Below are 16935 nucleotides of genomic sequence, written 5' to 3'. Positions count from 1 at the left end.
GTGTTAATTTTCACTCTTGAATGAAAGGTTAATATTGGAATCTCTGCCTCTTGGTTTAATTGAGACTTGGTTGTACAGGACACCGTTGTAAAACGTGAACATCGGGCTCGAAGATGAAACATGAGAGACAAGTGTTGGCCTTAAGCAGACACAAGTTGCAGAAGGGAAAAATGGGCTGCTCAGTAGTAGATGACTTGTTTTGCAGATGGATATTAACTGATTAAATGGGTTGGGAAGGACAAGGTAAGATAAAATGGTGTTCCAGTCAACAGGTGGTGTGGGTGCAGACTTAATGGCAATCCATTTTACTCTACACTTCTCTCACCAATTTTGTATCGTAAAAGCATAATAGTTAAAATAAATCTGCATAGAATTTGGGTTCTGTCATGCCTGGAGTGTTATATTTTGGGTATAACACCATCAGGTTGCAAAAACATTTACAGTTGATGAAAGGAGCAGTGATGTGGGTGGGGTGCAAACTTGATTTCTCTGCCAGAATGAAAACATGAAGGATATGTGATAGGGTTGCTCAAAATCCAGAAGATCTGAACTGGGTAGATGGTGAGAAACTTTGCAGAAGGATTCAAGAACCATACGTGCCCCCTTCTTAATGAGGGAGAAAAGCATTAGGCAGGTATTATAATCATCGTTTCTGAGATTTCAGTGTCTCCTAACCCTTCAATCCTTGAAGGCTTTCTTCCTGGCATTTTCCCATGTCTTAGCAGCTGAGGTCAAGCTGTGCCTTTGTTGTTGCTTCTGCCATTATTTGGTCCGAAAGTGTGCTTGAGTATCATACTCCTGAAAAATTCTCCTGTCCTACCAGATCATAATATATTTGCTGCTTTGAAATTTCTGGATGTTGTCTGTCTGAAATATTTTCTTAGACATGACCAAGGATGTTAAACCACACCTCTCCAGCATGTGCAACTTGAACTGGGGTGTCATGCCTCAGAGTTAGGGATATGACCACTGCATTACGAGCCTTGCTGCATATCTGATATTGAGTCACGGTAAGAAATGCAGGTCTCTGAGTTGGACTTTCTAATCACACCGTTCACAAATAGTATGTCACATCTCGGGCGAGGTGGGACTTGAACCTGGACCCCCAAGTTATGTGAAACGATTCATGTTGTCCTCTGGTTTTAGTCAGTCTTTGTGGGAAGCTAGGGAAGTGATTGCAATATTTGTATCATCAATAGCCACGGGTGAGGTGCCAGAAGACTGGAAGATGGCTAATGCAATGTCATTATTTAAGGTGGAAGGAAAAGCCAGGCAACTGTAAACTGGTAAACCTGACATCAGTATTGGGAAAGTTGTTGCAGGGGATTATGAGGGGCAGGATTTAGATGCATAGGGGAAGGTAAGGACGAATTAGGGATAGTAGACGTGGCTTTGTGCATGGGAAATTGAGTTTTTGGAAGAAGTGTCAAGATCGATTGAAAGCCGGAGAGTAGATATCTCCCTGAATTTAAACAAGGTGTTTAACAAGATCCCTGTGGTAGACTGGTTAGCAAGGGTTAGATCCACGGAGAGCTCGCCTTTTTAGATACATAATGACCTCTAAGATAGGCGACAGCAGGTGTTGGTGGAGGTTGCTTTTCCCAGTGGAGGTGGGTGACCAGCAATCTGCTGCAAAGATCGTTGTTTTAAATGGTTTGGATGTGAATTTAGGAGGAATGGTTAGTAAGTTTTCAGATGACACCAAAATTGGTGTAGTGGACAGTGAAGGTAGTTAGTAATGGGACCTTCCTCAGTTGGGCCAAGAAATGGTAGATGGAGTTAAATTGATATCATCGTCAGTTGTTGAATTTTAGTAATGTAAATCAATACAGGACTTTAAACACTTCAATGGTAAGATCCTAGGGCGTGTGCCTGAACAAAGAGAGCTTGGAGTTGAGGTTCATGATTTCTTGAAGGTAGAGTGCCAGGCAGACAGGGTAGTGGTAAAAGTGTTCGGCCCCCGTGTCTTTTATAGGTCGGTGCCTTGAGTATAAGAGTATGGATGTGGTTGCTCCTGTCGGGGACATGGGTGCTGGAATACTGCCTGTACTACTTGAGGAAAGATGTGGTGAAACTTAAGATGCAGAAAAGACATACAAGGATCTTGCTGGGACTGGAGGGGATGAGTTATAGGGAGGGGCCGAGGAGGCTGGGGCTTTTCTCTCTGAAATGTCGGAGGAATACCGGTATCCTTGAGAGGTTTACAAAGTCATGAGGCGCATGGACAAGGTCTTTGGCAGTGTTTTGGTGGTGGTGGGGGGAAGAAACTAGAGCACAAAGGTTTTAGGTGAGAAGCAAATTCATACAGCATAGGCATGCGCGTAATGAGCTGCCCCAAGAAGTGCTCCAGCCTGGTACAATCAGAACGTTTTAACTATTCTGGATGGGGACGGAAATAGGGAAAGTTCAGAGAGATGACGTGGGAGGTTTCACTTTACGTCTTGTTGGAGATAGTTTAGTTAATTGGAAAATCTCATCCGCGCCTGCTCTACTTACCCAAACAAGTTCCTGCTTAATTTTCACGTACAAGAACCTACCACGACCACAGGAAACCTTTTTTTAGGACGCAAAATCTCCCTGCAGAAATAACCTCGCTCTGACCTGGGATGCAGCGCCTGAGGTTATTCCCCTTTATTTATTCATGGGATGAGGGTGGCGCTGGCCAGCCAGCACATATGCCAAATCCCGAATTGACCAGCGGTCATCTGGGTAAACCACCTTTTTGGAATCACATGTAGGTAAGGATGGCATTTTCCTAATCCTAAAGGCCATTCGTGAACCAGGTAAGGTTTTTTTTTTCCCGACAATCGATTCGCGGTCATCATTAGATTCTTAATCCCAGATTTTTTTGATTGAAATCAAATTTCTACCATCCGTCGTAGCGGGATTCAAACCGGGCTTCCCATTACCTGGGTCTCTGGATTAACAGTCCAGCACTAGGCCATTGCCTCCCCTAGTATCGTGTGAGAGAATCATCTACGTATGCAACCATTGAGCATTTCCAAGTGTGCTATGCTTGGACGGTGTACGCAAAAACCGAAACATCTCCTCTCCCCTTTTAATGCAGATCCAACATTAGCCCATTGACTCACAACTGGAGTGGAAGAAGGTCGTCGTCTGGGTTGACAAACGGCAGACGAGTCGTTGCACAGTCTAATGGTGTGGCAGAAATTCAATACACATGATGGGTTTAAGGCGCGAGGTGGCGGCGACGGCCATTGAGGACTATACTTATGCCTAGCAATCACTGGCGCTAATAATCTTTACATGTTGGACGTTGTTCAGTCACGGATTCTTGTTGAAGGTTTTGTTCTTGACGTGATGTACACACTGGTTTGCAGTTCGTCGGATTCAAGAAAATATCAAACATTGTTAAACAATCGCAGTTTGCAACGCAAAGGAGATAATCTCGGTTGTCTTGGAGTGGATGGTAAATTCGAGGAATAGTTGTGGGCTCGCCCTTTAAGGCAAGAAATAGAAATGCAAGAAGCCTGCGGCATGTTGGTTTCATCGTTTATTTACGGTGAAACACGAACTTGTCCGCAGTACAAACGCTCTTATTTTGCCGAGCCACGACAGCTGTAATTCTAATGCAGAAGCACTCTGAATGTGTTTGACTCGCCCTCTCCCGCCCCAAGAGGTCAGGGAACGTCGAACTGGTGACGTCCGTTTGTTGCGCGGTAACCGAAATAGAAACAGTTGATGGACAGGTGCTGGCTAATCAGCAGCGGTTCGCACGGGAGACGTTTGCGCGAGTCAGCCAATTGGGTTCCACCAAGGGCGTGGGGTAACAACCTAAAACCCGCCTTTTGTGAACGTCAAGGAGATGTGAAAGGCGGTGAATAGTATCGTTCTGTGTCTGGTCAACGCAACTAGAAGTATGGCACATAGTAGCGGGCTTTTCCGCAGCAGCCTGGGTCGGCTCTGTTTTCACCGCCAACTGCACCTGAGCGGTATGAGGTAGGCATCTCCCCCCTCTTTCGCCAAGATGCTGTTTCCCTCCACCACTCCTCATGTCGCAGGTTGAGGATGCGATCGCCGGTTTTGCGTGCCGTGGGTGGAGAAGAGCCTGGCTTTCCTGTGGGATGAGTGGGAGCATAAGGCTGCTACTGCAGCATGATGAAATATCTCCATTTGCTTACGCCAGCGTGATCTAAATGCCGGTCAACATGAACCGCATTGATCGCGGATCTCTGGAAGTAAAATTTCCACGATCCGCACGTTTCCGCTCTCCTATTCCAACTCCCCATTTGGGGTGCTTTTTGGTGTTGGGTCGAGAGAAAGGAAGTTAACAAGTTCATTCATTGGATACGTGTTTGAAGTGTCATTGTAGATTGTCGGTTTGCATGTGGCTGCAATGCCTGCCCCCACCTCGTGTCCTGTGACTTGGGGAGGGGGTAGTGTTGGGGAGGTGATAAGTGCAAAAGTTACCAACCCCTTTCAAACAGCACATAAAAAAGCAATCTGACTAACGTTCTTCTTTGTTAATTAGGCGAGTTCCTCTCATGAATATTAAAGTCTATTGTGTATCTGTCCGACGACATCTCAGTATTCTCTGAGTGCATTCAGACGCAGCACAGCCAGTTTTTGTCTCTCTCGAAACGAAACTACATTTCGAACTGCATCAGGTTTCCGATACGGTTGTGCCAAAATTTAACACGCGCTGCTCACTCTTCGTCTACCCTCGGTCAGTCAAGTCCCCTGTGTGATATTTGGATCCCAACTTGTGTCGAGCTTTTTAATCCATTTCCTGTTGTAAAGTAACAGCAAACGGTCTCTAAGAAGATCTCTTTGAAGAGTGTATCATTGTTTGGGCATCGTTTCTGTTTTGCCTGTCCATTTGCACGTACATTTTTGTTTGTCGAACCGCTGTTTTGGAGCTTTGGGTGACACTATGGTACTCAGTGGAAAAACTCGGTACAGAGCAAATAATTGCATTACCTGGCGCTATTGATCGCTCAGAAGACGTTTGACAAAAGCCTGTGTTGAAGACTCATTGTATAGAAGTATTACATCCATGTTGTCCTTATTTGACCATGTCCAATAGCCATTCTTTTTAAATCCACGGGCTTCTTTAAAGGTAAACTTCTAAAATAACAGCTGTCGATTCTAAATCTGGAGGTTGGACAGTTAGCGTGCTTCTCTATCAGTTTCTGGGAATCGTGAGTTACACCAACGAGAAAGATCTAAGTAGTTCCCGTTCATGGCGTAATCTAATTACTACGAGTGTTGAAATGAATAAAACGTCGTTTTTAGTTTATGTGGTGTTTATGTTAAGGGATAGTTATAATCACTGCAATGGATACTGCAGCACTTGATGGACAACGCATACATATTTAACCATGTCTTGTACCATGCACCTAGTTCTACCAGGGATATCGTTTTAATAATTGCTATTTGATTTGCAGTGTTCAATTACAGTTAATATCATAAACGTGGTTAATCATGAATTTTCATTATGCTGAATACCGAAAAGCTATTGCGTTTATAGTAAGCTTCTTCATTACGATTTTAAGCATACGCAGCTTTGCGTTTTGCGCCTGTGTCCCTCCGACACATTGCTTTGGGAGTTGTTTTGTTTGAATGATGAAGGCTGGTAATTGCATAAGGCGTATTTGGAAGCAGGGAATTAAGTAGTCCAGCATGTTTGATAAACCTAAAACCTCTAAGCGGTGATCTAAAATGCATCTTCAATTCACTCTTTAACACTTTGTTTCAATGCTTCCATTCAAAAAGTTCTTAGCAAGTAGTTTATAACTGAAGGTTCTCAACGTTAAAAATAAAATAATTCTCAAAGCCACCATTAAAATATCAGACGAGTTTCCTTTGTGTAAGAATACAATACAAGTTTGGTCAAATTTCTCCTGACTGGATGACGTGTTTGGATCTGTTGCAGTGTATGCTTGTCTTCTCTGGACTTGTCCTGTTCTAGCTCCTTAGTGCACTTCCTGAAAAGATTCAATTCAATGGCTTTAAAAAAAAACACTAAGATGTAGATGCTATGCTTTTTGGAAACTTGCTGTATTCCCAATGTTGGAGTTGGTTCAGACCTCTATTCATATTAAACATTTCAGTCATAGGGTTACTTAGCCATTTCTAAAGCCCTGGCTCGATAAGAAAAAGAAATTGCGAGTGTTAGCAACTATCTACTCCCATTACCAAAGTGACTAGTTAAACAGCAGCTTGGACACTTGGTGCCTGTAGATCATTAAACATTTGAGCATTAGAACCAAATTTGATCTGGTTCTCACCTTAAGTCCATAGACACGCTTACAAATCAGGTCTTTTGATAAAATCCAGGTGCAGAGATCCAAGCCAACCTTTTTTAGCTGCTTCACTCGGGTTAACTGTGGCACCACAGTCCTGCCATTGAACTACCGATTGAGAATCCCACATGCATTGCACATGCTGATTTTAATTCTGTTGTGGTAAATATTTAAATCTGATTAAAAGTAGATCCCATGTTTCATATTCCTTAGTGAGGCCTTAAATGAAAGGATGCCAAATTGTGTGATTGTCAATTTGTGTTGCTAGTGGAAGGAAGACACTTTGAGTCATGATTAGCATCAGCTGTGATGGTCAGACCAGCAATCCACTGACCTAGTTATTCTCTCATCAGCCTGTTCAGAGATGTTCTTACAAACCCTTGGGAACAAATGTGACTAGAATCTTGGCCTCCTTGCTCAGATAAGATCACTACCACTACATCATGTGAGGCCCAAATATGTCATTGTGTGTGTGTGTGTGTGTGTGTGTATATATATAGCTATAAATATTTTCTAGCCAACAGGCTCAGGTGTTTATCCACTCCTCTGGAACAGGTGGGACTTGAACTCAGGCTTTTTGACTCTGAGACAAAGACCATAACCCACCATAAATCCCCTCCCAAATATGCTGTCTTGGGTGAACCTCAGTTTTTTTGCAGTAAGATATTCATGGATTTAGAACCATCCATGATCATCTGACCACATTCTCATAATCATGAACACTGCATTTTTAGCTTTATCATTGCTTGACTATTCACCTGCTGTTTTGGAACAGGTATCATTAACACCTCTCCACTTGACTATTTTGACATACCCCTCCCACACTGTGTATCTTCTGAAAATTTCATGTGGTCATAAACAGTTCTTCTTGAGATTTTTCTCTTTGACCTAGCTTTTGGTCACTCCTGTTACCTCCTGGTGTTGAGAGGGGTCATCTTTTGGTTTACACCTGCTGTGAAGCAACATAAGGCCATTCGCTGCATTCAAAGCATGTATAGATGCAAGTTGCTATTGTTGTCCCAAGCATGAGTTTCACTTTTATGTCAACACAGCCATATCATGTTGCATGCGTCCATACTTCTCAATAAACTCTGCTTCTTCCTGGTTTAAATATCTGTAAGTATAAATTGCCATCCATATATTCAAATCCTTCATGGGGCCTGCTCCTCCTCATCTCTGTGATATGCTTGAAGCCAAACTGATCCATCATCCCAACAGAATGTGTAATGGCATCTTAGGTGACTGCATGCTTCAGTTTTTGACTACATTAGCTACCAAAAGCCCACACCAATGTAAGTACTTATTCTTTAAGACCAATCTTCTCTTTTTCTGAAGTTAGTCATTGTTTTGACTCACTCTTTATTTGCTTCAGTTGAGAGTTTTTAGATTGTTTCTCAGGTATGTTTAAGTCCAGTTCATGTTTCACATGAAGACTTCAAATACAGAAACTGTTCAGAAGTTCATGAGTTAGGCACGGATAACCATTTCCAGTTGATGAAAGGAAATCATGTTTCACTGCAATCTTTGTGTTTCAAAGATACAACTAGTTAATTATGTAAAGGAAATGTGAATTTTCAGAAGACAACTATCAAAATATCACTAAACAAAATTAACATTCGGCCTTATGGTCTAAAGAGTAAATGTAGCAACGTAGAAACAAATAGTTGAGCCAAATGGACATTAGTTAAAAAAGACAAACATTGGAGCTTGTCTAATTCCAGATATCCAATATGCAGATTTTCTTGTATTTCTGGTGATTTAAGTTCAAAAGTGATCGAAACAAGCAAAGGTTTGCCTTGGTGAAAATGATCATGACTGTGAATGATAAGAACAATATATCCCTGGAAGTGGGATGGTACACTATTAGAATTTTTGAAAGAAAACTCATGAACACAATTAAAAGGCACAATGGACAAATATCTCGATGCTGCAGGTGAAATATGTAATTATCTGAAAGTGACAATAGCAGAAAACCACAAAAAAAAGGCCCAGTTGTTTTGTGTTTTATGACTGGGGTCAAGGAGAATGATATCTGAAGAAAGTGAATACAGCATGTTGGTTGGGGTAACATCAGAGCGTTGTCTGCAATTGTAGTTGCCTTATTATAGAAAAGTAGGCCTCTAAACATATACACAGATAGAATTACACCTCTCTGAAAAGTGATGAAGAGTTGAGCTGCTTGTAATATTTCTATCACACATACAAAAAGTTAGGAAGTGGTTTTAATAAGATTGTCTTCCTAACTCAACACTTTTTGGGATTGAATATAAAGATGGATTTCCTATGTTTTTTAAAGTTGGTATCTTGAGAATGAGAACGCGGTCAAGAAAACTGTCTTCCCATGGAAGGATATTGCAATATGGTTGCTGTGGCATCATGTTGTACTGAGTGCATGGTGAAATTCGATATTTGAAACTTGAGCAGGATTTGGAGATGCTCTGTGTCATTTTTCCACCTGAGCCAATGTGCAGTATATGCATTATTGTCAATGATATCCCAAAACTTGGGGTCAGGCAAGATCCTGAGGGAATCAACAGAATGCACATAAGGCTAATTTTTTTTGTTGGGGAGGCTGGAACTTGGGAACATGTTTCAAATCAGATACCTCTAATTTTTTTAAAATAGAGTATTTGTTTCTCTTTTGAGGAATTTTCTTCATCGGAAAGCAAGGGAGGCTCAGTCCTTGAGTTGGGTAGCTTTTTGATGAGAGATTGGAGCTGAGACCCCAATCAAATCAGTGCTGATTTTACTGCATAGTAGAACAGGCTGAAAGAATCTGATGACCTGCTTGTTCTTCTAATTTCTTTTTTTTCCTGTTAAGCTATTCACACCATCTTAGAAATGTTATGACTAATTTGGCCTTTGAGATGCTGACAGTCTTCCAAATTAACTTTTCCTCGAAGTTAATTTTTTCGGCATATTGTAATTTCAGAAACGAGGCGGTAGTCATCTCTGGAAGAAGGCTTGCGAGGCAAATCCAAAGTGAGGCCAAGGTTGACGTGGAGAACTGGGTTGCTGATGGCAATCGGAGACCACATCTTAGTGTTGTTCTTATTGGAGATAATCCAGCCAGTCATTCCTACGTGAAAAACAAAACAAAAGCTGCTGCGGATGTAGGTATGGATTTCCATGTGTTGTGTCCACTTTTATCGAGTAGTCTATTCCATGGAAAATCAGTGATGAAAGAAATCCTTTTAGTTTTCATGTTAGTTGGATTTGACACTCTTCCTGGCACTGTGAAGAATAGATCTTGTTACCTGGGAACCTGTGCATAATTGCACGGATTTGGTAGTTGTTCAAGGTGGTGTTACCAAGCGATTTTTAACAGGCAGCTCCCATTCCATTGTTCCTGAAATGTACATAAGGTGCGGAGTTTTGTGGACAAGTTTTTCACCGACTAATCAAGTTTTCAGAAAGCTGATGATAATGCAGGATTTGAGTTCCGTGTGACTCAAGCCTTGGATTCAGATCATAGATTGTACCTGTTAATTTTGGATCAGTCATTGCTGCTTGAGGTTTGCTCAACCTGGTCAGGTGAGCACTGCAGCTATCTTAAGTCAATATTTTTCTTTTAAAACAATTTTAGTCCATCAAAGATCCACCAAAGAGACGAAGGCGGCATAAAATCGATTGTGGTGAAAAACAGACAATCAGAACACTATCAAGTGAATGTGGCTGCTTCCATCTGGAAGCCAAAAGCTGCTTTTGAAATTAGCCAAATAAGTTTAAATAGAACAAATTGTAGTCAAAAAGAACAGTAAAGGACGAGAAAAGATCACGGGTTTAGGTGAGCGAATAAGGGTAGAATTTTTTTCAAACGTAAACACAGTATCCTATATAAAACTGTCATGCCTTCAGGCAAGCCAGTGTTAGATGAGTCCTCGTGACTTGGCAAACCGTTGATTGTAAGGGACTTCAAATTTATCCCAGGTTTTGTAGCAAGAACTATTATAATACATGAAATGGACTAATTCTGACTGCTAAGACTGCCTGTTTCCATGCTTCTGTTCCTCGTCACTTCCATTGTTTAAACATCTCATTGTTGCCTTTGCTACCTCTTGACTTGTCTATTCCAATACACGCTGACTTGCCTTGCAAATTCTACCATGCATCTGATGCCTCCCTTAACCTCTGTACCCAAAAATCTTGTCACTCCCCTTTCACTTATCTGCCATGTGCTTAGTGACCTACACTGGCTTCCAAATTAGTGATGTCAATTTGGTCATCTTTTTAAACCCTTTCAATGTCTCAATGTTTTCTTGTAATTAGGGATGTATGAGCGATCCCAACCTCAGCTATGCCACAGTTGGTGGATGTGCCTTTTTTTTTTTAATGACTTGAAAAGCACAATATAAACACAAATGGCTGCACTCTTGAAGGTTGCATCTTTCAAAAGAGACGTTAAACCAAGGTCACATTTTCCCTGCTGGTGGATGAAAATGGCACCACTACAAAGATATAATGTTGGAGTTCTCAATGACCTGGCCAATCTTTATCACTCAATTAACATCACAAAACCAGAACTCATTTGGTTATTATCACATTGCTTTTTTTTTTGCTGGACCTTGCTGTGTGTAAATTGGTTGCTGTATTTCTGATACTGTGACAGTGGCTACACTCTTTTTAAAGGAAACGGTATTTGGACCATCAGAAGCTCTCTCTTTTTCTTTTTTCTTTTAAATTGTCAAATTGTGCCTCATCCAAAGGAATGCAGCTGTTGTTATTCCCTGGCTCCCAAATTTTCCATGTAACTCTTAACTGCATTTGGTTTTGTTCATGTTTCTATCTAAATGATAATTGTCTTTACCGATTAACTCAATGTGAAGCTGAGTCAGGCACAGGGACAAGATTGTTGGTTGATTCTCTTTCAGAGTTTGCGGTTAACAGTTGGGGAGGTGGTTCCAAGCGAGAAGAGAAGAGCCAGCTTTGTGATGTTTGTGTGGTGAATGATGTGCTAAAAGAGTGCCTCGCTGGCTTTTGAGTGTGGTCAGGATCTGGTGTGTTAAAGTGTGTCTGCAACCATTGTTTTTCTGAAGGTGCACATACATTGACTACATCCAGAAGCAAAAAGAGTGAGGAGGCTTATCTTGGGAGTAGGTTCATGTGACTGTAAGTCCATTAATCACTGTTCAGAAATATTGAGGTGACTTCAAGGTCCTTTGATTATAGCCATCGAGTTTAGAAATTTTGCGATTCTTCTGTTTTGTGATTGTTTACAGTTCTCGAAAGGATTTGTTTATTTTGGTACCTCATTTTACCTTTTGTCTGGACTATCTTTAGCTTTCACTTGTCAAACTAGCTCATGTTTGCTACCTTGCACCAGGATGTATTCACTGTATCACCGTAGTTTTCTTTTTGTCGTGTTGCCATTTCCAGTTTCTCTGCATCCTCAAGTTTTTAAGTGTCACATCTTAAATCATGTTCTGATGAAAGATTGTCAACCTGAAACATTAACTCTGTTTCTGTCTCCACTTATGCTATCAGTTCTTAAAAGCATGTCTGTCATAATCTGTTTTATTTCAGTTTTCCACCTTGGACAATGTTTTGCTTGTTCATGCCTTTACTAAATTCTGACTGACTTGAGTTTAGGCTAACAACAGGCAATGGTAGTTGTTGGAACAGGCTGGTACACTCATTTGAGTGAGCTTTTTTATTTGCAGTTGAGCAGTGCAGATTTGAATCATGGATGTTTAGTTGTCGTAATAGTTATTTTTATTAAACAGGTATCACAAGTGAGACCATTCTGAAGCCAGCGAGCATCACCGAGGAGGAAGTGCTCCAGCTGATTGATAAGCTCAACAAGGATGACCAAGTTGATGGTTTGCTTGTACAACTACCTCTGCCAGGTAAGAGATTGGCACTCAAGTAAGCTTTTGTGTTTTATCGGAGTACCTTCAAGTTCTATTTACTTAAACAAAGGTGTGTTGCTTTTTTCTTGGGCTGTTTTTGAGTTGTGTTCAAATCCAATTATTTGTCTGAATATCTGGAATATGTAGCTGCCAAATTGATCACAGAAGGAAATGCTTTAAATGAATAAGGATTTCTCTTTTTTTTTTAAGAAACAAATCTGTTCTTAATCCTTTTAAACTGTTGAGTCAACTTAGATTGCAGTTGCAGTAAAATATCATACAGTTAGGACTACATTGAATTTGTCACTTGATTACAAGAAAGACATTACAGTGCAGCACAACTGAAGTTACTTGTCAGGGAAAATATGCCTGAAAGAACTTGGTTTTAAAGCTGTTAAAGATATTTTAGTTGAAGTTGGATGTTGAGAAGGCCTTTGTTATTCAGAAACAGTTTTGGCCACTTGGTTTGAGAGCTCGTTATTTCTAATTTTTTTTTTTTTAGGTTGTCTGCAGCTGGAGTTCCATTCCAAGACTCAGAACTCAAATGTTTGTTATTCTTATCAGTTTGTCTTGTACATCCATTTGAACATTGCATGTAAAAAAGGCTGTTACGTGAGTCTCACATGAAGTAATCTAACTGAAGATGTTCGCAACACAGCTTGAAGCCATCTGCTTAATTGTCAATGTGTAGACTTGTAACTAGATCAGACTGGTACTAACTAGTGTACGCTGCCTTCTTGCCACAGCTCTCTGTCTTCCCCTGTTGCAACTTTGTTCAAAGGTGCAATCATCTTTTCCTTGGTTTTTGTTCTATCCAGTGATTTGGATTTCATGGAAATAATTCACTCCTTTGGTGGAAGTGTCTTTTCTCATCCCGACTATGTATCTGGAGCTCCACTCTCCTCCTACCACTCCTTACCAACCCCAGCCACTTTTGTAATGGAAATCACATTTTGTCAAATTGCGCATTTTTGTGGTTTTGCCAAGTTTTCAGCAATTGGTACAGTGCGTGATGTAACTGCTTTAAGTATCAACAGCAGCCTTTGTCACTGTCCAATTATGGATTTGGGCACATGTCAAGAAGCGACATAGGCATTGCAATGACTAATAAATATTCCCGTGCTCCAGATTTCCCAAAGAAACTTTGTAAATGTTTCCTCCTCTTCCTGAGAATATTATGAAATGAGATTGTGTCTGTAAATAGTTAAATTGGAGCGCCCAGACTGACCTGCTCCGGTCTTATGTTCACCACCTGTTTTTGGGGGTATGGTGATATGTAAAAATTGTATTGAACTCTGCATGACCAAACTGGGAATAGGGATACTTGGAGCAGATATTTCTTTGTAAAATATTTTGTTCTGAATTGAAGGGGGGGGGGGGGGGAGTTGACAACTGATTTTTAAAAATAAATTTTTTCCTTCAGGGTTCCCAGCCCAGAAACTAATTTGTGACTGACTATCCAAGTATAGCATGTCATGATTGCTAAAATGTGAGTCGAACAAAAAACAAGCAGCATTCAATCCAGCATTGTATATCTGATAATTTAGGGTTGAGATGAGGAATTTATTCCACCATTGGGTTGTGAATCCTTTGAGTTCCCAACCCTCCCCCACAAGAGGACATGAAAATTGTGGTCATTACATTTGAGATAGAAAGAGAAAAGGAATTCGGGACGTGGAAGTGTTCGGAGACTTAAGGATAGCCGAGGTGGATGATCAGCCATGATAGAATAACTGAAAAGGCTTGAGGGGCTGAACAGCCAACCTCTATTTTCCTCTAATACTGAGGAATATTTACCATGCCTGTGAATGTCCAAAAATAATAATGGTTGATTCACCTCAGGGGGCTGACTACAAAAGTGGCAGAAATGCTTGCTCAATTTGCTATGATCATTAAATTTTCCCTCTTATTCCATTGACCATAATTTACTCTTACTCTTCCTCATTTGATATTTTGCAAATGCTGGGGAATGTATTGGAGATTAAGTTTAAAATGGGAACCATTGGGCAGATGAGAATAAGACCTGGAACAGAAGAACTGCTACCTCTTTTTATTTCTTATTTACTGTGCCTCGTAGCATTTGAGGATTGGTACTCCACTGTCTTATTTATTAGTATGCTATTATTTGAATGTCAGCCAGTTATTCAGAACAGCATTCTCCCTTCTGCTGAAGTGTAAAATACAATAAAACCACCTTTTGTATTGGAGTATTGTGCTTCAGTTTTTCTCCTAAAACCTGTGATCAAATCGCTGTTTTGTTCTGCTATGAGAGTAGTCTGCAAGTATTAAAATTGTGTTGCATTACAGCATGGTAACAGACCATTTGGACCCAATGGGTCTCTGCTGTGTTCAGCCTCGATGCAATTTTTTTTTTCAATTTTTCATTTCAACCATCAGCATATCTTTCCATTTACTTTCTGCCGCCACCTTTTGGTGTTCCCTTTTAAAAACCCAGCAGTCTTGGAAACACTGGTTGAAATGTTTAGAATAACATGCCTGAGCTTTGTGCTTAATAAGTTGGAACATGCTTAGCATTATAGTCCAGTTGGAATGTTTTTTATATAAAAAATACAGTGATGTACACAGGCTCTTTGACTTTAGTCTTTGACTTCAAATGTTGAATCATTTTCTTAGAACACCTCGATGAACGCAAGATCTGTAATGCAGTGTCCCCTACGAAGGATGTGGATGGATTTCATGTGATCAATGTAGGTCGCATGTGTCTTGATCAGAAGTCCATGCTGCCTGCTACACCTTGGGGAGTATGGGAAATAATCCAAAGAACAGGTAATTTTAAAATATTATTGACATGCTTCATAACAAACACTTGAGTAGGTTTGTATAAACCCATTTATACATTACTTGTTACCTCAAACGTTTCAAGTTTGTTCTAATGTTTTACATTCCTAAACATTTCTTTTTAGTTAAAATAGACTGAACATATAGTGCAGTTTTGAGGTTGATTGCTATTTTCAAATACAGGGATAAACCAAGAGCTCTGTTTAGTGGCAACACTCGAATAGAACAGTGTTCCCTTTTCTTGTGTGACAGAACATAAATTCTCTTGTCCTCTCACAAAAAACTTGATCATGGTGTTAACACGAAGATCAAATATGTACAATTTAGGGAGCCTGTAAGATGTACTTAATAGGACCAGGAAACCAGAATTTTAGATGGGTTGAGGGTAGGAGGGTAGACAGATAATTTTGTTAATTCAGCAAACCATCAACAGTTTTCTAGTCTGCTTGGAACACCAGCTACAGCTAGGACACTTTTTTCTATAAAGGTGGAAGGCAGAGTTAGTATTCTGGAAAGATGAATACAGTTTTTAAAGTTGGTAGTTACATGGACATTTTTTTTAATTCCTTCATTAATTGAATGAGGGCATCGCTGGCTAGACCAGCATTTATTGGCCATCCCAGAAGGCAGTTAAGAATCAACACTTTGCTATGGGTCTGGAGTCACATGTAGTCTAGACCAGGTAAGGATGGCAGTTTACCTCCCTCCAGGACATTTTGAGAGCCAGATGGGTTTTTCTGATAATCAACTATAGTTTCATGGTTACAATTAGACTCTTAATTGCAGGTTTTTATTGCATTCAAATGCCACTGGGTCTTTTGGCTAACAGTTCAGCAATAATGCTGCTAGGTGATCGCCTCCCCTAATCGGGTTGCAGCCAGAGCAAAATGCTATATTCTACTTTGACAAATGTGTGGTCAATATTTAAGAATAAAAGTTATGTCAGTTCTCCTGAATAAACAGGATGCTGTTTTTCCATCCAGGAATCCCAACTCTTGGGAAGAATGTTGTCGTAGCTGGACGGTCAAAAAATGTTGGAATGCCCATTGCTATGCTTCTCCATACTGATGGCGCACATGAGCGGCCTGGTGGTGAGTAAAGAGAGTATTGTACTATGAAGAATTAAAATTTTAACAGTACTCCCATTCTAGAGCTTCAGTCTCATCTATTTCTCCTTCAATAATTGATCAAAATGGCCCAAAACTTTGCAAATGTCATCATGATTTAGATCAGGATTAGTTAAGGTGGATATGTGTGTGTGGTGAAAAAGACTCAATTGCTTGAGTCTGATATGACTTCATTGAAAGCCTTAAAACTCTGCAGAGGTGTCAAATTGAACACAATGTCAACTTTGTTTCACTCCTGAGGTTCTCCAAGTATTTGTTTCTATTTCAGATCTCCCACATCTACAGTGCTTTGTTTCAAAATGCCCATTTTGAAAGTCTATATCGAAAGAAAAAAAAAAACTCCCATTTTTGGGGAAAAAAAATGACTTTAAGATGATGCTGCTATTTCATTCTAAATTGACAGCAAGTCTAAGTCTCCTGTGACCGGAAGCTTGTGCTATTGTCCATTGTATGAATTGCACTTGATAGTAAAAGCTAGCAAATGCCCACCATGCACTGCATTGTTGCAAAGAATCTGTATTTTGCAGTTAGACTCATTACAATCAGACTAAAATTAAACCAAGATACTTTTCCGTGTAAGATAAAGGCAGAATAAAGCAACAGAAATATGAAACTTTAATGTGAAATTAGCAGTAGGAGCATATGCTGACATGGTATGTACGCTTTGTAAAACCAAGACTCTTGATATGTTTTTTTAAGTGATTTCTCCTTTTGGGGCGGAATGACTAATGAAATCCCTCAATACCCAAGTCCACTTCCAGCATGAAAGAGTTACACAGAGGTTGGGGGGGGGGGGGGGGGGGGGGGGGGGAGAAGGCGGGAAACGCCGGGGGCGGGGGGGGGGGGGGGGGGGGTGAGTCTTCAGAGAGCTGCGTCATCTACCAAGAGAACACG

General features: G+C 40.5%; 1 protein-coding gene and 1 long non-coding RNA gene across 3 annotated transcripts in view; one reads left to right on the top strand and one right to left on the bottom strand.

The window, feature by feature from the left end:
- LOC125487339 overlaps positions 1–3653 on the bottom strand; it is a 6065-nt gene extending 2412 nt beyond the window's left edge. The window contains exon 1 of the long non-coding RNA XR_007265830.1: positions 2497–3653. This is a non-coding gene — a long non-coding RNA (uncharacterized LOC125487339). The remainder of the gene's footprint in view (positions 1–2496) is intronic.
- mthfd2 (methylenetetrahydrofolate dehydrogenase (NADP+ dependent) 2, methenyltetrahydrofolate cyclohydrolase) overlaps positions 2592–16935 on the top strand; it is a 24034-nt gene continuing 9690 nt past the window's right edge. The window contains exons 1-5 of one of the 2 annotated variants that reach the window (XM_048618552.1): positions 2592–2620; positions 9199–9383; positions 11990–12112; positions 14750–14902; positions 15898–16005. In XM_048618552.1, coding sequence (XP_048474509.1) covers positions 2607–2620; positions 9199–9383; positions 11990–12112; positions 14750–14902; positions 15898–16005 — 583 coding nt within the window. In that variant the 5' untranslated portion in view covers positions 2592–2606. Of the gene's footprint in view, positions 2621–3702; positions 3961–9198; positions 9384–11989; positions 12113–14749; positions 14903–15897; positions 16006–16935 lie in introns of those variants that run through there. The other variant, XM_020527982.2, reaches the window with a different exon arrangement.

The sequence above is a fragment of the Rhincodon typus genome, chromosome 40 (genome assembly GCF_021869965.1).
Source record: "Rhincodon typus isolate 14 chromosome 40, sRhiTyp1.1, whole genome shotgun sequence".
Taxonomy (NCBI): Eukaryota; Metazoa; Chordata; class Chondrichthyes; order Orectolobiformes; family Rhincodontidae; genus Rhincodon; species Rhincodon typus.
The sequence above is the reverse complement of the archived record's forward strand: the minus strand, read 5'-3'. Positions and strand labels throughout refer to the sequence as shown.